General features: G+C 47.1%; 2 protein-coding genes across 2 annotated transcripts; one reads left to right on the plus strand and one right to left on the minus strand.

Moving 5' to 3' along the window:
* Window positions 1-15,761: 15,761 nt before the first annotated feature.
* Window positions 15,762-19,060, minus strand: LOC123097964 (50S ribosomal protein L4, chloroplastic). Its single transcript, XM_044519827.1, has 2 exons — window positions 17,993-19,060; window positions 15,762-15,936 (listed from the first exon to the last, which is right to left on the minus strand). Exons 1-2 carry the CDS (start codon window positions 18,912-18,914, stop codon window positions 15,899-15,901), a joined length of 960 nt encoding a protein of 319 aa, XP_044375762.1. The 5' UTR covers window positions 18,915-19,060; the 3' UTR covers window positions 15,762-15,898.
* Window positions 19,061-21,988: 2,928 nt separating this feature from the next.
* On the plus strand, window positions 21,989-23,234 carry LOC123100050 (protein FAR-RED ELONGATED HYPOCOTYL 3-like). Its single transcript, XM_044522043.1, has 2 exons — window positions 21,989-22,937; window positions 23,015-23,234. Exons 1-2 carry the CDS (start codon window positions 22,036-22,038, stop codon window positions 23,037-23,039), a joined length of 927 nt encoding a protein of 308 aa, XP_044377978.1. The 5' UTR covers window positions 21,989-22,035; the 3' UTR covers window positions 23,040-23,234.
* The last annotated feature ends 201 nt before the right edge of the window (window positions 23,235-23,435 follow it).

The following is a 23,435-nucleotide window of genomic DNA, read 5'->3' on the forward strand; positions in this document are numbered from 1 at the left end:
AGTATGTTTTGAAACTTAGGCGAATCGGGTTCGCGGCTAAGCCCCCGAGTGAGAGGGTTGCTCTTCACTCGGAGTACGTTTTGAAACTTAGGTGAATCGGGTTCGCGGCTAAGCCCCCGAGTGAGAGGGTTGCTCCCAATCGGGTTCGCGGCTAAGCCCCCGAGTGAGAGGGTTGCTCTTCACTCGGAGTATGTTTTGAAACTTAGGCGAATCGGGTTCGCGGCTAAGCCACCCACTGGGGGATTTGGACACATAAGTTTAAGTGAAAACAATCATTGGGATACTGCGAAAATCATGTCTTTGATAAACAAACTGAAGGATTCTTATTACAACTCGTCGATCCGAGTGTTTAGGTATAAAAGCGGCGGAGCAGATCCGCATTCCACGAGAGTGGCTCGTCCTCTTTCTTGGCTACGTTGTAAAGGTGATACGCTCCGTTGTGGAGCACCTTGGTGACGATGAAGGGCCCTTTCCATGCTGGAGCGAGCTTGTGAGGTCGTTTCTGGTGAATTCGGAGCACGAGATCTCCTTCCTGAAATGCTCGGCCCCTGACATTTCGGGCATGGAATCGACGTAGGTCTTGTTGATAGATGGTCGACTGGATCAAAGCCATTTCTCGTTCTTCCTGCAGGAGATCAACGGCGTCCTGACGTGCTTGCTCTGCTTCGGCTTCTGAGAAGAGTTCCACTCGGGGGGCATTGTGCAGCAAATCACTCGGAAGCATGGCTTCAGCTCCATATACCATGAAGAAAGGGGTTCGATCAATCAACCGATTAGGAGTTGTTCTCAATCCCCACAGGACAGATGGTAATTCAGTCACCCAAGCTCCAGCTACATGCTTGAGGTCATGCATCAATCAAGGTTTCAGCCCTTGTAGGATCAAGCCATTCACTCTTTCAGCCTGCCCATTCGACTGCGGGTGCGAAACGGATGCATAATCGACCCGCATGCCTTGGGAAGCGCAGAATGCTCTGAACTCATCAGAATCAAAGTTGGAGTCGTTATCTGTGATAATGCTGTGAGGGACTCCATATCGGAATATCAACTCTCTGATGAAACTGATGGCAGTGCTTGAGTCAAGATTCTTGATAGGTTTGGCTTCGATCCACTTGGTGAATTTGTCGACTGCTATAAGTAAATGAGTGAAGCCGCTTCTGCCGGTCTTCAGAGGCCCAATCATGTCCAATCCCCAAACAGCAAATGGCCAGATGAGTGGAATAGTCTTCAAGGCAGATGCGGGTTTGTGGGACATGTTTGAGTATAACTGGCATCCTTCACACTTGTCTACAATATCTTTTTCCAACTCATTCGCTCGTGTCCAGAAGAATCCAGCTCGGTATGCTTTAGCCACAATGGTCCGAGAGGATGCATGGTGACCACAGGTCCCCAATTGAATCTCATTTAAGATCAGTCGACCCTCTTCTGGAGAGATACACCACTGAGCCACGCCAGTGACGCTTTCTCTGAAGAGTTGCCCACTTATTACTGTGAAAGCCTTTGATCTGCGAATGATCTGACGAGCCTCATCTTCATCCTTCGGAAGCTCCTGCCTGAGCAGGTATGCCATGTATGGTACTGTCCAGTCGGGGGTTATTACCAAAACTTCCATGATCAGGTCGACCACTGCTGCCACTTCAACTTCAGTCGGATTGGTTGAACTTATCGGTTGCGGGGGCTCCTCTATAAAGGGATCTTCTTGAACTGAAGGGGTGTCGAGATGCTCCAAGAACACATCACTGGGAATAGGCTTCCGAGTGGAACCTATCTTCGCCAGATCATCAGCTGCTTGATTCTTGAGTCGGGGTATGTGATGGAGTTCCAACCCTTCAAACTTCTTTTCTAATTTTCTCACTGCATTGCAGTAACCAGCCATGGCAGGGCTCCTAATGTCCCACTCCTTCATTACCTGATTGACCACCAAATCTGAGTCGTCGTAGACCATCAGGCGATGGACGCCGAGTGAGATGGCCATACGCAACCCATACAGAAGTGCCTCATACTCAGCTTTATTGTTTGAGGAGTCGAAGTGAATCTGGAGGACATAACTGAGCTTGTAGCCTCTTGGGGATACCAGGACCACTCCAGCACCAGAACCATTCAACATCTTAGGCCCATCAAAGAACATAGTCCAATGTTCCAAGTGAACATGAGTCGGTTGCTGCTGTTCAATCCACTCGGCTAGGAGATCTGCTATTGCATGAGACTTGATTGCCTTCTTTGCTTCGAACTTGATATCCAAAGGGAGGAGTTCAATCGCCCACTTGGCCACTCGACCAGTTGCATCTCGATTGTTCAAAATTTCTGATAATGGAGCGTCGCTGACGACTGAAACCAAGTGGTCTGCGAAGTAGTGTGCAACTTTCTTCGTGGTCAAATAAATCCCGTAGACAGGCTTCTAGTAATCTGGATACCTTTGCTTGGACAGAGTCAATACTTCAGAAATATAGTACACTGGGCGTTGAACTTTGTAGGCTTTGCCTTCTTCTTCCCGCTCGACTGTGAGCACTGTGCTGACAACTTGTCCAGTGGCTGCGATATATAACAATAGAGGCTCTTTGATGACTGGGGCAGCAAGCACCGGCTGGGTGGAAAGCAGGGCTTTGAGCTCTACAAATGTTGCTTCAGCTTCAGGAGTCCACTCGAACTTATCAGACTTTTTCATCAGTCGGTAAAGAGGCAATGCCTTTTCACCGAGACGGGAAATGAATCGAATCAATGCAGCCGAACAACCAGTAAGCTTCTGAACATCATGCACACGCACAGGGCATTTCATTCGGAGAATTGCTCCAATCTTTTCCAGGTTTACATAGATCCCTCGTTCGGAAACGAGAAAATCATGTAACTTTCCGCCTGGGACTCCGAATGTGCACTTCAACGGATTGATCTTGATATCATATCTTCTTAGGTTGGCAAATGTTTCTGTGAGGTCAGCCAGTAGGTCGGAACCTTTGCGTGACTTGACCAGGATATCATCCATGTAAGCTTCAATGTTCTGACTGATTTGAGTGAGCAGGCACTTCTGAATCATGCACATGAACGTGGCACCAGCATTCTTGAGGCCGAAGGGCATGGTAACATAGCAAAAACACCTGAATGGGGTGATGAAGGCCGTTTTTATTTCATCGGGTCCATACAGTCGGATCTGATGGTACCCAGAATACGTGTCCAGAAAGGACAAATTCTCACACCCCGCAGTCGAGTCGACGATCTGGTCGATGCGGGGGAGAGGGAAGTGATCTTTCGGGCAGGCCCGGTTGATGTGCTTGAAGTCGATACACATACGGAGTGAATCATCTTTCTTGGGGACCATGACGACATTGGCGAGCCACTCGGAATGGTATATCTCGCGGATGAACTCAGTTGCCAGGAGCCGAGCCACCTCTTCGCCAATTGCCTTCCTCTTCTCTACGGCGGACCGACGGAGGTGTTCCTTGACGGGTTTTGCTTTCGGGTCGACACGCAAACGGTGCTCAGCCAGTCCCCTGGGTACACCTGGCATGTCTGATGGTTTCCATGCGAAGATGTCCTAGTTCTCACGGAGGAACTGGATGAGCGCTTCTTCCTATTTGCTGTCAAGTGTTGTTGAGATGTGAGTCGGGGCAGCATTGGGGTCTTCCTGGTGAATGTGGACAAGCTTTGTCTCCCCGGCCGACTGAAATGCGGACTCTGAAGCAGGCTTCTTAGCTCACAACAAATCACTCGGATCTGCATTTTTCTGGTATTCTTTCATCTCCACTGCTGCCATCTGCTCGTCAGCAATCTTTGAGCCTTTCTGAAAACACTCTTCTGCTCTTTGCCGATTCCCTGTGACCATGATCACTCCTCTGGGCCCTGGCATCTTCAACATGAGATATACGTAACATGGTCGAGCCATGAAATGAGCATATACGGGCCTGCCCGGAATTGCATGATATGCGTTGTGGAAATCCACCACCTCAAACGTCAACTTCTCCTTGCGGTAATTCTTGGAATCACTGAAAACCACATCAAGAGCGATTTGTCCGAGTGACTTTGCCTTTTTTCCGGGAATGACGTCGTGGAACTGCATGTTACTCTCACTAAGTTTGGACATTGGAATGCCCATCCCTTGGAGGGTCTCAGCGTACAGAATGTTCAATCCACTGCCGCCATCCATAAGGACCTTAGTCAGTCGGGTGCCCCCAACGACTGGGTCGACCACCAACGCTTGCTGCCCAGGGGTAGCAACGTGCGCTGGGTGATCGGACTGGTCGAATGTAATGGGAGTCTTCGACCACTTCAAGTACGTCGTAGTTGCCGGAGCAACCATGTTCACTTCTCTTTTGATAACCTTCAGTCGACTCTTGCTCTCAACGTCAGCAAAAATCACCAAAGTAGCATTTACATTGGGGTAACCATCATCCTCTTCTTTCTCTTCCTCCTTATCAGAGTCTTTCTCCGGGGGCTGACCCTCTCGGAACTTCTGAATCAGGAGCCGACACTGTCGAGTGGTATGCTTGGGCAGTATCAAGTTACCCTCCTCATCTTTCTTTGTGTGTATGTGACATGGTAAATCAAGGACGTCGTTGCCGGACTGATCCTTCACCTTTTTGGGCACCCGCAGCGCCTTAGTTTTTCCTTTGAATTTTCCTTGATTCAGAACTACGGCCTCGGCTGGACCCGCAGGTTCGGCTTTACGTTTCTGTTTCCAACTAGAATTTCCACCTCCAGTGTCCTGACCTTGACCGACTGGTTTTCCCTTGCCACTGCGGAGTCGATCTTCTTCTTCGCCATTGGCATACCGAGTGGCAATTTCCATCATTCAGCCTAGAGACATATCTCCTGAACAACCAAACTTCATATTAAGCTCTCTGTATTGTACGCCCTCTTTGAAAGCGCAAACTGCTTGGTGCTCTGACACATTCTCCACTGTATGATGAAGGGTAGTCCATCTCTGGATGAAGTCTCTCATAGTTTCATTCGGTTTCTAGACACAATGCTGCAATTCAGTCAGCCCAGCAGGTCGCTTGCAAGTGCCCTCGAATGTTTTGATGAACACTCGGGCCAACTCATCCCAACAGAAAATACTTCCAAGGGCCAACGGATTCAACCAGGCCCTAGCCGAACCCTCAAGCATCAGGGGGAGGTGCTTCATGGCTATGTCATCGTTGCCTCCACCAATCTGCACAGCCACTCGGTAATCTTCCAACCATGTGTCGGGCTTCGACTCACCGGTGAACTTACTCACTCTCGTTGCGAACCTGAAGTTGGGAGGGATTTCAGCAGCTCGGATGGCTCTGCTAAAACACTCGGGCCCAGAAACAAATGCTCTGCTTCCACTCGGATGGTCTCTATCTTGTCCTTCTCTGTGCGCCCGGCCCCTGTCGACCAAACCTTGTACGAGGAGTGATCTCGCATCGAACCCAGGCTCTCTTGGGTCGATCGGAGCTCTCCGCTCATCACCATACGGTTGCTTGTCATCATACCTCCGGGGCGCATATGATCTGCCCCTAGGAGGGGGCATAGGCACTCGACGGTGGTCATCACGGGGATACCGATGATCATATTGCCCGTGGCCTCAACCCAGGTACTGATCCTGGCGGTGACCACGATCCTCACGCCACGGCGGCGATCTCAGACTATGTGCCGACTGAATTGTGTCTGCAACCACAGATCTGCTATGGATTCTGTTGCGCGACTAAGAAACAACCGAGTTTTGTTCTCCCGCTGCTCAGAGCAGCGCTCGAATCTGCATCAAACCTCTACCAGCTTCTGAACGACACGGCTGAATTGATTCTGCTATACATGCTGCAGCTGCAAGATTTTGGACCGGAGTGCAGTATACCTGAGGTTCAGGCGGAAACAATTGTCGTGGCCGTCGACTGGATTCAGGGATCTGCCGACGAGCGCGTTCGTCGAGTGAATATTGGAGATTTTCCAGACGCACGCGCTCAGCCAAGGTGGCCAGGCGCGCGGCCTCCAGGGCCCGAGCCTCGGAAGTCTCCCCCATGATGGGGGGTCTGGAGCGCCTCCACGTTGCGGCGATGCAGCCCTTCCCTCTGCTCTGAAGTGAGGGCTTGGGGATTATATTCATCATGATCATGCGACGAGCTACCACCGCCGTCTCCGCCGCCGCCGCGACGGAATCCGGGCGGGCTGCGACGAGAGTCGACCATGAGGACTTCCGTTGCAGGGTCGCTGCTTCCGCGCTCAGAAAGAGTATCTGCGGACCCAGTCGACAGATCGAATGGTCCGTATATAGATTCGTCGAGCTCGATTGCCGCGACTTGAGGGGTGGTCGACTGGTGAGCCACCGCATCCTTCACCCACTGCTGGAGCCGCGATCGACCAGATCGCTTGCAACGATGAACAGCGGGGAGCGTGGACGCCGCGGGAGCCGACCGATACTGGGTCGACGGCTGCCGCAGAAGGACGCCGTGAGCGCACGCACGAAAGTGCGTCGCCCTGCAGACGGGGAGCGTCTCGACGTCGAGGGGGGCTTCTTGGAGCCAGGCGGAGTCGTCGGCGATGAAAACAAGCGCTCCAAGGCGGACCTCGTGGCCCAGGGACAAACCACCGTCGGAAACCATGTTGATGGAGATCGAAAAAATTGCAACCTCGCCGGAAGTCGCTAAGATGCCGACCCCACGGTGGGCGCCAACTGTTGTGGGAGTGAGTCTGACAGTAAGAGGGGATAGGGTAAAGGAGCATCATCTATCGAGATGCAAATGGGTGACATGGTGGTTTTAGCGAGTTCGGGCCTCTCACGGTGGAGATAACAACCCTACGTCTTGTGCTCCGGAGAGGCTTTGTTTTATCTGATTATGTATCCGGAGATTACAATGTATGTGTGGGAGAGAGAAGAACAGATCCTCATGCCTGAACAAGTCCTGATACTAATGGTGAGAGAGAGAACTAGGAGGAGAAGAATGAGGGCCTGCCCCCAAGTCTAGTGGTGGGGTGGCTTATATAGAGTGCGCCACCCCCCACCTCCTGTGTTACAAAGTGGGGCATTGATGTCATAACATCAAATGATGCTTCGACTGCCTTGTCGACTGTTGGTCTTCGCATATCCGAGTGAGCCATAAACTGTCGTCCGAGTGAGCCATACGACCGAGTGGTTGACTGTCTTCCGAGTGGACAGTTCGTCGATATGTCCGAGTGGATCGTACGTCTGTATGAGATTTATCTGGACCCACATGATGTGTGGACCCCATGCTTTATGATATTTCGACCCTTCGTTGGCCTACCTGTTATGTGTGTCCCCAACAGGAATCTCATAACCAATATTTTCAGTAGGTGCAGTAGGTTAAGGGGCAACTCTTTGTGTTTCCGGTCGAGGTGAAGATACCACAAACAAACCCCGCAAAGGATTGTTTTCCATAGTAACAAGTAACAGTAAATTTCAACACGTTATATAAAAATTTCCTTACCGATTTCCACTTACCAAGATCGCTTCACTCCCCGGCAACGGCGCCAGAAAAGAGTCTTGATGACCCACAAGTATAGGGGATCAATCGTAATCCTTTTGATAAGTAAGAGTGTCGAACCCAACGAGGAGCAGAAGGAAATGACAAGCGGTTTTCAGCAAGGTAATTTCTGCAAGCACTGAAATTGTCGGTAACAGATAGTTTGATAGCAAGATAATTTGTAACAAGTAATAAGTAGCAATAGAAACAATAGGTGCAGCAAGATAGCCCAATCATTTTTGTAGCAAAGTACATGCCAAAAGAATATCTTATAGCAAGCAAGGCGTTCTTGAGGACAGGCAGGAATTTCATCTAGTCACTTTCATCATGTTGGTTTGATTCGCGTTCGCTACCTTGATAATTTGATATGTGGGTGGACCGGTGCTCGGGTGTTGTTCTTACTTGAACATGCATCCCACTTATGATTAACCCCCCTCGCAAGCATCCGCAACTACGAAAGAAGAATTAAGATAAAATCTAACCATAGCATTAAACATATTGATCTAAATCAGCCCCTTATGAAATAGTGCATAAACTAGGGTTTAAGCTTCTGTCATCCTAGCAACCCATCATCTAATAACTACTCCACAATGCACTCCCTTAGGCCCAAAGATGGTCAAGTGTCATGTAGTCGGCGTTCACATAACACCACTAAGGGAATCACGACATACATATCATCAAAATATCGAACGAATATCAAATTCACATGATTACTTATGACACGACTTCTCCATGTCCTCAAGAACAAAAGTAACTACTCACACAACATATTCATTCTCAAGATCAGAGGGGTATTGAATATCATAATGGATCTGAACATATAATCTTCCACTAAATAACCGGCTAGCATCAACTACAAGATGTAATCAACACTACTAGTCACCCACAGATACCAATCTGAGGTTTTGGTACAAAGATTGAACACAAGAGATGAACTAGGGTTTTGAGATGTGATGGTGCTGGTGGAGATGTTGATGGAGATTGGCCCTCCCATGATGAGAGGGTTGTTGGTGATGACGATGGCTTCGATTTCCCCTTCCTGGAGGGAAGTATCCCCGGTGGAATCGCTCCGCCGGAGAGCAAAAGTGCTCCTACCCAAGTTCCGCCTCGAGACGGCGACGCTTCGTCCCGAAATTCCTCTCTTTGTTTTTCTAGGGCAAATGACCTTATGTACCAGAAGATGGGCATCGGAAGTAGGCCAAGGGGCCACTACCTACCAGGGCTCGTGCCTAGTGGGCACCTGGGTGGCCCCCTCTGATATTTCTTTTCTCCGGTATTTTCTATATATTCCAATATAATTCTCCGTAATATTTCAGCTCATTTGGAGATGTGCAGAATAGGTATCTCTGACATAGCTTTTTCAGGTACAGAATTCTAGCTGCTGGCAATCTCCGTCTTTGTGTAAACCTTGCATGTTATGAGAGAAAAGGCATTAGGAATACTCCACAAAAACACTATAAATAACAGTAGGAAAACATGATGCAAAATGGACGTATCGGTCTACCCCCGGATGTCCGGCTCCTCTGTTTTTCTCATATACAGTATAGTTTCACAGGGCTTTCTATCTTCACCGGATGTCCGGCCCTTGGCCCGGATGTCCGTGCCGACATAGGCACTTACACTATAACGGCCATATTTGCACCACAACTATATATAGCCTTCTTCCCCTCCGGGAAAAAGTTGGCCATTCACTTTGAGCAAACCCTAGAACACATTTCTCTCTCACACACAACCTCATACACCAAATCCAAGATCCCGGAGGGATTTGTGAGAGTTCTCAAGAAGTTGTCCAATCAAGTGATAGATCCACTCCTTCCCCTTCTCTTGACCAAAGGAATTTATGATTTGAACAAGTCTTGAGCTTTTCCCCATCGCTCTTGTTACTCTTGGAGGTTGGAGACTCCTAGGCGGTAGGAGTTCTTCGGTGAGGAATTGTTCATTGTGATTACCCCGGAAAGTTTGTGAGGGTTTGATGACCACCCCAAGGTCTACCACTAGTGGTTGAGAATAGCCTTCGTGGTGATATCTCAAAGAGAGAATAGGGTGAGCCTTCGTGGCGTTGGTGTGCCTTCGTGGTAATATCCACCTGTCTAAACGGTGACGTAGCTTCCCTCCAAGGAAGTGAACATCGGCATACATTCTCGTCTCTGGAGTTGCGGTTATTCCTAACCCTAGCTCCCTACTTGTGGTTATTTGTCTCTTAGTCTTTACTTAAGTTGTATTGTGCTTGTTTATCCTTTTACTAGCTAAACTTGTTATCCTTGCTTAGCTCGTGTATCCCCTTTGCAATTGTTACTCACTTTCATATTCCGCATTATTGCCTAAAATTGCTAAGTAAGAGTTAAAATTTGTAATTGTACCTATTCACACACCCCCCCTCTAGGTCCATCTCGATCCTTTCACCTGCGCATGTTGTTTGAGTTGCAGGAATGCAATCCATAGGATTTTTCATTACGATTCATTTGTACTAGATTTCGTAGGAAAATTTCATCCACTCTAACATCATGTGAAGATACCTTTGCTTTTCTTGTGCTCAATCAAACGTCCATGCAATCTTGTGGTATCAACGGTGGCATGACATACTATTCCTCCGATTTTTTTGTCTATTCATGAGTTTTACAAAAATCCTGTAGATCAAAGAGGTCCTTGCCGTGTTAACAAAACATCGCCCTGGTGGGAGAGAAGGACTTCACCAAGAGGACCAAGTTCAGATCATGCCAAACTTTAGAAGAAAATTAGTGAGATTTATGAAGTTAATCCGCTGGTCTACCTGTACACTGACATATGTTTCGGTATTTAGTCTGACATTTTGGAGTACTGCGCAAGTAGGGTGATCACAAGTAAATCGAGGCTAGACTTTAGAGGATAATATGGCAGGGTAATGAACTAATCGAACATACGTCATCGGAGTTATGGTCGTCATAAACACGCATGTGTGACGCGTCCCATATAGTCCGGGCACCTTTCAAGGGACATTTCACCGAACACACTACACATCTAAAGCACGCCAGCACAGAACATGTATTGGTCGATGATCAAACAAATGACACCCTAATCAACTCTTGTACTGCTACACAAGGATACGGGGGCACGCAACGAACAAGTTGCGGCATGTGATGTACTCTCTCTACATAGCCATCGCCACTCCATGACCATGAGTGAAGATGCTGGGTTTCGGTTACCTCAGCGAATCCCCACCCTGGGCAACGGCTGGATCCTTGGATCCGTCCATAGATCTGATGTGACAGGATGATGACTCGCGCCCTCGTCCCATATGGCTACAACTACCGGTGGGTTGCATCAACAACTCGCCGTACTTATTAAATCGGGAGGCGGCGGGCAAGGCTTTCGAGGCCATTACCCCAACCGGAACGGGCAACTCGCCGTGCCGTGCCGTGCCAAGGGTAGCGCGCGCGCGACGGCTGAGCAGTGAGAGGAGGAGTTGAGGGGCGGACTCAGCGACTGGAGGCAGGTGTTGGCACGCGGCACGCCACGGCACTTGCGAGGCAGGCAGACGTGCGCGCTTTTGGACCGTTGGGCGTGGAAAGCGGCAGGCGTCGGGTCCGTTGGGATGGCGGATGCAACCCACCCCGCCATGTGGACTCAGCGAATCTCCTAGCGCGACGCCAAGCCCCGCCCCGCCCCGCCCACATGGGGTGCGGGCGCGCGAGGGAGGCGATCGGCGCGGCCGCTTTTCCCGTGTCTGTCCGCTCGCCCGCGGCTCGGAAAGGTCGCGCGTCCCCGACCCGAAGCGGGAGACGAGAACCACTGGATCTGGAATCTGGATGGAGCTCGCGGCCAGGCACGGTCACGCTCGCAGGAGGACGCGAGGGCGCTACAACACACGGAGCGGGGGCGGTCCACATAGCAATGGAATTCGATACTGATAGATTTTCTTTCGGAGCAGAAAGAGGCGACAGGGCTCCGACTTCGTATAAAGGAACCTCCAGAGTGCTTGCATAGTTTAGATAGCCACCTACTAATGGATTGGTCCTGCAAATGCTACCTACGCGAGAAGGATGTGTTTGTGGGACACAGAGTTTCTGCACGCGAGCTCAAATGAACTCGGGTGAACAGTAAAATCAAAACAAAATCAAAAAATTCTAAAAAAATTTTGAAAGAAACATTGACAAAAGTTTTAAGTGCTTGCAAAAATTTGTCATGAAATCACATTCCTATAAGGCGTGGCAAAAAAAAACAAAATCAATACTCTGGAAATGCTATTTTCAAAAGCATTTTGAAGCACTGAATTTGTTTTTTTTTGCCACGCCTTACAGAAATATGATTTCTTGACGATTTTTTGCATGCACTTAGAACTTTTGTCAATGTTTCTCTAAAAAAATTTGGAATTTTTTGAAAACGTTTAGATTTTTTTTCGATTTTACTGTTCACCGAGCTCATTTGAGCTCAGGAGTAGAAAAGCACTTTCGGTGTTCGTGTGCTTAGATAGGAGTTTGTTGCCGTTCTTTTAAAAATAAATTATCCGGCGTTTTCTAAAGCAAAAGCGGGTACGAGAATCATATGCGAGTAGAGAGAATTATGACAATCTAGTGCATGGGCATAATTCCCTTGGTAATCATGAATGGGCATAAATAACGAACCCCACGATACCTGAGGATATAAAGGCCTGACATAAACTTGCAGAATGTATTAAGATCCAAGGACACACAAGCATGAGCTGAAGTGAAGCTCTGGCCAAACAACTCGGTAAGCATAATTTGAGAAAAGAAACCGTGGATGCAGTGTGTGATAGCAGTATGTGCAGACTTCAGCGATACGCGGGAAGATATCATAACTGTAGCCCGCCAGTACCAAAGTAAAATAGGACCAACTTGCTGGGAAGCGCTCGACACTCTGACCACCTCCAAGTTTCTCTAATCATGTTAGTTCCGGCATTTCCGCTCCCAAGGCGACGTCAGCTGACTCCAGGTTCACTATCCACCAACAGTGGGGCTACTACGATTACGAAGAATCAAGCTATATAATTGAGCTAAGGGAACCTTTTTCATTTAGTGTTGATACGGCTCAAGAAACAGCCAACCCATTGTACAAAATACTTTTGGTGATGACTCTAGACTTGAAGTGATGTGCAACTGGATTTCCTGTTTCCTCGAGAAAATATTTCCTTCCCAGTTTCAGCAGCGAGTGAGAGCGTCTACCAAGGAGTAGTTCATATCTAAGGGAAGTACATATGCATGACATTTTCTGTACCGTTAGAGGATCAATGACTAGTACTGACTAGGACAGTGGCAGTTATTAACCCTCGGAAGAAAAGGATGAGGGCCAAGAGAACCATTAGTACAAGAGCCAGTACTCCCTCCGTCTAGGTGAGTAAGTCACATTAGACTACCCACAGTGGGAGTAACATAGGTAGTAACATCACACATATCTAGATAAAGTAGATGATGTGGCAAGAAATAAATGAAGAAAGAGAGGGGAGTAGTAACATAGCTAGTTACTAGTAGTATGAGTAACATACACATATCAAGGAAAGATGTCTCTATAGCCTAATAAATTAAGTGTTGCATGTTACCACACATATGTTACTCCCCACTATAGAGGTAGTAACATAGACTAGTAACATGCACCATGTTACTAGCCTATGTTACTACCCATTGTGGCTAGTCTTAGGAAGAGCAGCGCGACCTAGATGGATTGTGATTGGATAAGTACGAGCACGGCAAGTTAGGAAACTTCCAATCACAGTGCTGGTTTAAAACAAAAGTAAAATATGCATTGAATACGTGAGTGCATGCAAAACAATTACTCCCTCTCTCTCAGTTTACAAGGCATGCGCGTACCTCTACGTCGTCAATTTGACCAACTTAATAGAAGTCATATATTACAAAAAACATACCATTATAAACTTCAGAAGTTCTATTTTCAAACGGTATAATTTTTGTGTTATATAGTTTATGTTACGGTGATAAAATTGGCAACCTAGGTATACGCGTAGGACTTGTAAACTGAAACGGAGAGAGTATCAATCTCTTGCCTAGGGAGGATATCTGGTGCTACGGGAGCACCTAAGATTAGGTGCTCCAGGAGCTTTTCAACCGTTAGATCTGAGATCCGAAGGCCGAGGAGAGAGCTCACGCTTTTATTCAGAAAACACCCTCAAAAATTTGTATTGCAAATCGGGTCCAGCGCATCTGTAGATGACCGTTGGATTTCAGATCCAATGGCCGAGAAGCTTTTGGAGCACCTAAACTTAGGTGCTCCCGTAGCAGCTGATATTTTCCCCTCTTGCCTAATCAAACTCCAGTAGCGATGCATGCAGTGGCCGTTCTCCTCTGGGCGCCTCCTCTTTCTCCCTAGGTGTGTAGCAATACGAGGCTGGGAGGGAAACGAGAACGAGATTTAATGTAATGCGTCTAGGGCTTTTGGGAATATTTTGTTTTCGTAAGATGGCCTATACACCTAGACGGAGGGAGTATAGAAAAAGTTGTAGGAGTAGATCCAAATCGGAACCAATCAATTGCGCAAACTTTCTGTATGACCAGTCCGCCACAAAAAATGAATGAAATGCCGTGTCAGGTCCCACTCCCATAATTGCGTGCTTTACACCATAGTGGACTGTTATAATAAGGATGCTTTCTATCCAGCAAAACCTTAAAAAACAATGAAAAGGATGTTGGCTCAACCTAAGTAAGATTCTACTCATTTCCGCCCATGACCATAGTGGGTTATTGTGTTAGTCATAATCTTACAGATAATCTGTTAGGATTGTCAAAAGCAGAGTAAATAGGGACATTGAGTTTTGGCTCCCAGATGTGAACAGTAAAAATCCAAAAAACTAGCAAAAGAAACGAAACAATTCTGATTTTTTTTACAACAGACATGGTTGAGTGTTCTAACTACTGCAAGTTTTCATGAAGAAATGACATACACGATGCTTGAAAAAAAAAACCGGTGCTCTAAAAGGCCATTTTAAATACATTTTGGAGGTACCTTTTTTTTCCCAGCGCACCACAGTACTAATCAAGTGTGGATGGTTGGTCTTCCTGAACTCTTTGAGCTGATGTCGTTTGTTTTTTGGCATGGAGCTATCTAGCCCACCCGGGTTCGAGTCACGGAGTAACCCGTGGTGCTTAGAGTTTCTTCTATAAAAATATGCCTCCAAGGGATGGTCTCGTTTTTTTTACTGTAGAGCAACAGCCCTACAGTCTTTTATTCCAGAAATTTTTGCCCAGACCTGTTTAACTCCGCTCAGACCGGGAGACGAACCCAGGGTGCTACTAAGGTCGCTGCAACCACTAGGCTACAAGCCCATTCGCCACTCAACCATGTTTGTTGCCACAAAGATTCAGAATTTTTTGAGTTTGTTTGCTATTTTTTCAAATTTTACTGTTCTTCTGGGTTCATTTGAGCTCAGGAGCAGATAAGGACTTCTGAGTAAATAGGGCAAACTACAAGTAAGGTCCAACAAATTGCAAGTAAAAGGGAAATTTTAACTGAAGGCCAAAGTTTCCACCTTTTTAAAAGTATAAGGCCCAGCTTTGGCCAGTGCTATGTCAGGATAAGGTTTCAGAAAAGCTATTACAGGTCAAAGAGGAAGAAAGCTTAAAATGATGGCTACCGATTTTCTTCTTGCGTAGCCCATGTGTCCAACAAGGCAACAACTCAAGCTTAAAATGATGGCCTAGCAATTTTCTTCTTGCGTAGCCCCGTGTGCCCAACAAGGCAACAACCCAAGCATGAAATATAAATCTTGGTGTCCAACAAGAGCACACTAGCCGGACTACGGTCCACTAGGGTCCTTATGACTTATGTGGATCCGAAATAGATCCTAGCAAAATGATTTGACGTTTATGGCTGGGCTGGGATTAGAGTTTCAAGACCAGCAGCTAGATATACTAATTTCATACTGCATGTCCAAGTCGAGCTAGGCCCAGCCCAGAATGCTCTTGGCCTGGTTTTATTCTAATAGTGCAAAATGCAGTGAGTCAGCCTGAGGCTTGTAAAACCGGGGCCATGCACGCCCCAACCAAAAAAACTCTTTAGACTAACAGGGAGGCTCTCCCCGGCTCCATTATCATAATGAAACCACAGTTCATACATCGACACAGGAGCAGACCCCAACCAAATTATGGTCACAACTTAGTACTACCTCTGCCCCATAATGCAAGTATGTAACACGTTTTTGCAGTTAATTAAGACATTTTTGCAGTATATTCTGGTCGGAAATTTGGAATCTCGTAAATCCTCAAGTATGTGAAAAGCGGGAGTAACCAGCTGATTGACATCAGTTCTTAGAAACAAGGATGCGAAACACTACGAGAGTTGCAAAAAACATGTGGTGATTGAAAAACTTGAGTGTATCTGAAAAATATATGGGAGAACTGAAAATCTAATATATTGCATCAGTGTGTAACATACATAATCAAATTACAATAAAAGCAAACCAAAAAGGCTTCTTCATTGGAGAGGCAATTCCTAAACCAACAAATAAGAAACACCATAATAATTACCTAGGAAATGCTGTCTGCCTCAGCCTCTCCAATCGCATCTGAAAATTGCACAAAACGGACTTCATAAATTGTTTTTGAAATAATAACAAGTACTAATAGAGGAGGAATCAAAGACTAACAAAACACTGTACCAAATAATAAATAATTACTTATCTACTGTAACTACTGCTTAGTACTCCCTCCGTCTGAAAAAGCTTGTCCCTCAAATGAATGTATCTAGCACCAAGTTAGTGCTAGATACATCCATTTGAGGGACAAACTTGGGACAAGCTTTTTCGGACGGAGGGAGTATGTGCAGAGGAATGGGCTTGAGAGAAACATTTGTTCTAAACAGGTTTACCACTTATTTTTACTACACCCAGCATACTCACTACTGTCTGCTTCATTAAAGTGATTCCAAGTACTCCCTCCGTCCGAAAAAGCTTGTCCCTCAAATGGATGTATCTAGCACCAAGTTAGTGCTAGATACATCCATTTGAGGGACAAGCTTGGGACAAACTTTTTCGGACGGAGGGAGTAGTTGTTTTCTTCTTCGAGAAACTATGGCAGACGCGCTGCCTCTCATTTAGAGAGAATAACAGTTAAGGAAGTTTGTTACAAGCGACCACTTGTAAGGTAAAATGAGACTAGTTAACATAATCATGCTGTTACACTTAGACCATGCATTCACTTGCCGGCTCTCGTAGCAAGGCTTCAACTGAGACATCCAGCTGGTGCTTTCAAATTCTAACAGAACAACTTTGAAATAAATGGTGAGAGCACCAATGATGAAAGTGTCAGGTGAACGGCTGATTAGTGGTAGGCAGGTGGCACACCAGATTGTGTGACTACAAGGAATGCATCAGGATTCCTGGAGTTCTACTTCCACGGATTTCATGGATAGCATGGTTTCACACCTTTTCTTTGTTGGTTCAATGTTTGAAATTTAAATCCATCTTTGGTATAAAAGATTGAATTCCATCATGTGAGGTCATTTTATATTTATAAATTATTGACTTGCCCCCCTAATCTAAGAGATTAAATTACCCCGGTTACAGAAGTACAGAATTAGCATATTGTTGTACACAATTCATACAAGCGCTAGATAGACCTATCATCAACATAGGTGGATCTGTAAGCATGCTTCTATAGTAAATCTTCAACTATATCCTCCATGAGATTTTTAATTTTTTTTGCTTTAGGTCCATGAGATTTTTGAAAAAGAAAAGCTCACTCTATGCTTGTCATAGTAAAAGCAAAGGGGAAATACAGTGCGGAGTACAGATTAATAAGAGACTCAAGCATGATAGACTTTCTTAAATGGTGTGAAGAATCCTACAACTGTCAAAAACATATAATCCTAATCCCATGGAGCCTTTATCCAGCCTTAAGAAACAAAATGGTGTTAACATTTCTTTGTCTTGGTGTCTTGATTGGTGTGCCCCTACTTAAGCTACGGCTTTTAACATCAAAGGTGCCTTGATTGGAAACATGCAGGATTTTATTTTCCTTTTAATGGTATCGGTAAGTGTCGCTGCAAGCTATTGATTAACTGGAGGGGACAATCTATCTTGGTATTGCAGTGGATCAAGTATATAAACTGTCAAATTTCATTCATCTTTTGTCCATAACCCTTTATGCAATATGCTGCACTAACTGTTTACGGCAGTCACAGGCAACTCAATTCATGTCACTAGATAATGTCAAAGCCTCAACCATGGTAATGTTAAGGGTTTGTAACATCGGTGTCCTAACAACCTAATCATTCCTACGTGTTCACCTCACTGCCTGTTTAAACATGTATACTACTCCCTCCGTCCCATAATATAAGAGCGTTTTTGAAACTCCATCTCATAGTGTCAAAAACGCTCTTATATTATGGTACTCCCTCCGTCCGGAAATACTTGTCCGAGGAATAGATGTATCTAGATGTATTTTAGTTCTAGATACAACCATCTGTATCCATTTCTACGACAAGTATTTCCGGACGGAGGGAGTAGTACCTAAAGGATTTCAGCTTGGAATTACTAGTTCTTCCCACATATCTAGCATAGAAATAATCAAACAGCAAATTGCAATCAGCACTGCAAAATGTTCATGGATAGCTGTATGTACCTTGGTCAGCCTCCTCTGTGATTTCTTCTCCCTCCTCTTGCTCCTCCACCCCTTCCTCTTCACCGTCGTCCTCGCCATCGTCACCCTCATATTCATCAAAACCGGTGGTACCGTACCTCGAGTTGAGGTAGTCAATGGCGGCCGGGGTGAAGAAATGCTTGCGTGCGTCGAGGATGTCGTACAGGTTGAGAGTCCTGGGAGTTAGCATTTTGAGGGTGCCGATGTTCCTGCCGCTCAGCCGCACGTTATTATCAAGCTCCGTGGAGAAGAACATGGCCTTCTCCCTGGGGTCGAGCCCCCACCGCTGCAGCGCGGCCACGAAGTCCCTGGTCCGGGGGCCCGTCGCGAACTCCTCGTCGAACTCCTGGACGACGAAGGAGTCGTTGGCGACGGCGGCGCTGGCGAGCGCGGTGGAGATGGCGAGGCGCTTCTCCTTGCGGTTGATCTTGATGGTCCAGTCCCGGGGCTTGGGGCCGAAGATGACTCCACCGCCGGGGCGGAGCGGCGTACGGACCGACCCGCGCCGCGCCTTCCCGGTCTTCTTCTGGCCGTATGGCTTCCTCCCGCCGCCCCGGACCTCCCCGCGGGTGAGGGTGGAGGCCGTGCCCCGGCGCGCGTTCTGGCGGTCGGTGATGAGGGCGCGGTGCACGACGGCGCGCGCGGTGGAGGGCGGCGCGGCCTTGATGTCCAGGGCGACCTCCCCGACCTTCTCCCCGGTGAAGTTGATGACCGGGAGGGTGGTGGCCTCGGCCCGCAGCGCGCGGAGGATGGAGGCGGACGGCCTCCCCCTGACGGAGGCGTGCGGGAAGGAGGAGGAGGAGGAGGGGGAGGGGAGGAAGGAGACAGAGGAGGAGGAGAGGAAGGAGGAGGAAGAGGCGGAGAGCGAGAGCAGGAGGGGCGAGGCCACGGAGGAGACCGGCATTGTGGCGGCTCTACGGCGGCTGCGCTGCGCTGGGGGCGGACGGAGAAGGGGGAGGAGATGGCTCTGCCGCTGCAGCTGCCGCTTCTATCTCTTTATCCACACCACACCCGTTCGGCAGGAGTGTCTCCGTCCGTCGCGCACTGTCGACTGCGTCTTTTGACCCCGCCAAGTCAGCACTTCTTACCACTCCCTGAGCTAGCAGGTCCAAAAAACGAGGCTTGCTCCGGTGCACCCCCTAACTCAATTTTCTAGGGGTATTCTTGACCCCGTCATCTATTTTTTCTCCGGCCCGCCGCTGCCCATATCCAAGCCCCCGTAGCCCATATCCAAGCCCCGTATAATCCGTATGACCCATACGTATGTATACGGTGACATCCCAAAAAAAAGGATGACACGACCCCACGACCAGGTAGGACCTGCCGACGGCCGATCCATCAATCATGCAGCTCAATCAATCACGCAGCTCCATCATTCACGCAGCTCCTCCATCATTCTGGTGAGTTTCTGTAGGAATATCGGCGGCAGCGATCTTATCGCCGGCGATCTCGTCCGAGAGCGCGCACGGCACCGTCGTCAACCTCCAGCGCTCGCAGGTACCGCATCCCATTTCCCCACGTTTGTCTCGCTCGCGGCAGCATCAAACGAACTGCCGTTGTTTTCGTCGTAGTGGTTAACCTAGCGGGGCGGGCAACCTAGCTTTCTGGCGGTCCAGGCCATCGCAGATCTTGTTCTGGTAGTGCTGCTCGTCGTGATATACACAGTGATCACGCGGGCTAAAGTGGGTTTCTTCTTTCTAGGGTTAACCTAGCGTTGGTTGCCGTCGGTTGTGTGCACGACGGCTCCGTTATTTGATGCGGCGGCTTACCTAGGTATCCGGCGATCCAAAATAATCACGACTGATGCCGTGGGCTAGGAATCCGGCGGCGCATGTTATCACGGGTAGCGCTGCTTCTCGTGATCCAAAGTGATCACGTACTGGATTCGTGGGACGTACCTTAACGCCGCTTGGTGTGGAGAGGGGGGAGGATCCATGGGCCGATCAGAGGTCGTTGGCGTCGGTTGTGTGCACGATCTGAACGCCCTCGGTTGGGGCGCTCTCCGGTTGGTGTAGTTTATTTAACATCCGTGATCGTGCGCTAGGTGTTGTATATGTCAGCATTGATAATGTTTGCACATGTGATGATACATATTAATTGTTGTAGGAAATGGCGGACGATGAGTTAACTGATATGATGTATGACATGGAGTTTGGAGAACTGATGAAAGACTGGATAGAAGATTGGTCAGATGATGAAAATTCAGATCGTGGAGATAGGTCAGAGAATGGGAACGTATTGGAAGATCTTAATGTGAGTGGCATTATCATGTTGTAATTTTTTGGTGGCATCCGACAATATTATATTTTGAAAATTTATAGATGGATGAACATGATGATGGTCAGGAAAACAATGAGCATGATGATGGTGAGGAAAACAACTCGGAGATCTCGAATGAAGATTACATTAGTCAGGTATGGAAGTGGAATTTTTTGTTGGCATGCATGCAAATTGAATTAATCCTGGAATATTATATGATAAGTACTTATGTATTTGTGTTATATTTTTCAGCTCATTTCCGAATGTCATAATGCGTACGACTATTACGGTGAATCCGACGCGGAGACAGGCCTTGATGTCGAATCATTAGCTGCATCTGATTCTGGGGAGTCGCAATCGTCGGTCATCATGAGTGAGGTATGTATGTAATCAATGTTGTATGGAAGTAATGTTATACCATAGAAAACTGTTTTCATGGCTATGTTATGATTGTGTAGGTGACAGAAGTTGAGGGGAAAAAGAATGTCCAAGATACTGCTAGTGCAGATGATAAGAGGGATATGTTCATGCAGATAATACAAATGACTTTTACGTCTCACGAGGCTGCGTATGATTTCTACAACAGCTATGCTAGAGATAATGGTTTCAGCATTAGAAAGAATAGGGTCAGGTATAGCAAAACCGAGTCACGTCATATGCGTTATAGGCGGTTTGTTTGTTCCAGACAAGGAAAACGTGACAGCAGGTTGCTAACCGAGGAAGGACACAGCCGTAGGCTCAGACCCGAGACACGCTGCCACTGCGAAGCGCACCTGACCGTGAAGCTTGACCAAAAGCGTGGGGTTTGGTATGTTGATAGTTTTGAGGACAAGCATAGCCATATCTTGGCAGGACCGGACGAGGTACCTTTTCTTTGGTCCCACAGAAAAATCAAAGAGTACCAGAGAGCTGAGATACTGTCCATGGGAGCTGCAGGGATTAGAATTCACGACATGATGGATACCTTCATCAGCAAACATGTATGGTATGGCGGTGTTGGTTTTACCAGGCGTGAAATATACAACCTTTGCGCCAGGGAGAAGAGGAAGCTGCTTTCAAAAGGTGATGCTGCCACAGTCATAGGCATCATGGTCAGTAGGAAACAGAGGGATCCTAGCTTCTTTTTCGAGTACAAGCTAGACAAGGAAGGACATATGAATAGGATGTTCTGGTGTGACTCCCAGTCTCGTCATGACTATGAGGACTTCGGCGACGTGCTTGTATTTGACAGCACGTACAAGATGAACCGGTATGGTATGCCATTCATACCCTTTGTTGGTCTTAACAATCACCGGAAGACCACTGTTTTTGCTTGTGCCATAGTTTCGGACGAGACCGAAGAGACATATGTGTGGCTGCTGGAGACTTTTTTGAGGTCCATGTGTCAAAAGATGCCTATGAGTGTTATCACGGATGCCGACGCTGCGATGATCAAGGCAATTCGCCAAGTCTTGCCAGACGTGTGGCACCGTATATGTACGTGGCATATAGAAAAAAATATGAAGATTCACCTCAGTCACAAGTCCTTGAAGGAGTTCCGAACTCTTCTGTACTACAGCACGTCCACGGCCACGTTTGAGGAGAGATGGCACGCGTTTTCCAAAAGATGGCAGTCGGAAAAAACAGTAACATGGTTGAGACGGATGTATAAGAAGAGGAGACTGTGGGCCGCGGCTTATCTGACAGAGGGTTTTTGGCTTGGCATGAAAAGCAACCAGAGGAGTGAAAGTCTAAACTCATGCCTTCACCTCCACCTAGACGGTGAAATGACCCTGGTGGATATGATTTTGCACTATGAGAACGCCGTTGTACGTATCCGTGAGAATGAGGCACGAGATGATTGCACGGCCTCACAGAGTTTACCGGTGCCAGTTACTAGCTCGAGGGAACTTGAGATAGCTGCTTCTCACGTCTTCACTCCAGCAAACTTCTATATGTTGCAAGCTGATCTTAGGAAAATTGGTGGCATGGAGATTGTAGAAATAAAGCTCGGAGACGGATCACAGCAGTACATCGTGGCCTGGAAGAATAACCGGAAGAGCCGTTTTTGGGTGGAGTACACTCCAGTAAATTCCGCAGAAACTATAAGGTGCAGCTGCAGAAGAATGATTCGAAAGGGTCTACCTTGCAAGCACATATTCCATGTACTGAAGTACTTGAATATATCTGAAATACCAAAGTGTTTAGTTCTTGTGCGGTTCACGAAAGACGCAAGGTTGGGACTGCCCGCCAGGCGCACAAGCGATCTGTTGGGATTTGGATGGACTGGAGCAGCTGAAAGAATGAAATATAGCCAGGTCAGTGTGTTGGCTTCAGAAGCTATGCATGCAGCATGCAAACACCCAACTTTGTGGGATCAGTTACAGGAGAGTTTGAAGGCCGTGATAGCTAAGAGCCATGAGTATGATCAGCTAAAGGAAAATTTGAGTAAGAAAACGGCTGATCTTAGTACTTGTGCAATTGAATATGTAGATGATGGTGAAGGCAACATAGTTGAAGTTCATGATCCTATTAAAGTATCAACGAAAGGTGCAACTAAGGTAGATGAGAACCGCCCTATGTCGAAAAATGGTAGGCCACTTTCGTACGACGAGATCAGAATCAGGTGCGGCGCATGCAAATTGCTAGGGCACACTAAACGCAGCAAGAAATGCAAACTAAATAAGAAGTAAGTTTTTGTATGCATTGTAGGTTATAATTGTTTTTAACTTGTCATTCATTAACTTTTCCTGTTATCGTGTGCAGAAGCGTGGTGGGCGAAGAAGAGTAGAACAGTTGCTAAAGTTATGTTAGGATGAATCCAGTGATCTAATAGTGAGGTGTTTACAATGTGTTACTGCATACATGATACATGATATATACTATTGCAAGAGGCCAGTACCTTGAGATAGTGCTTGTAGCATATATGGACTAAACAGGAGGCGGTCACTAGGGACTTTAATCATGGAAAATGGATAGCATTTTAGCCATTGTAATGATGGCATCTTTTGTGTTGTCCACTGTAGTTATATTATATTAGAAAACTAGACGATACCTGGCATGTTGTTGCGGGAATGTTTTGCAATATATTCATAGAGAAATGGTTACGTGTAACATGTATATGTTGTTGCGGGAATATTTTGTTTGCATGTTGTGGTGGACCTTTCTCCATACATGTTGAATGACG

This window comes from Triticum aestivum, chromosome 4D, assembly GCF_018294505.1.
Source record: "Triticum aestivum cultivar Chinese Spring chromosome 4D, IWGSC CS RefSeq v2.1, whole genome shotgun sequence".
Classification (NCBI taxonomy): domain Eukaryota; kingdom Viridiplantae; phylum Streptophyta; class Magnoliopsida; order Poales; family Poaceae; genus Triticum; species Triticum aestivum.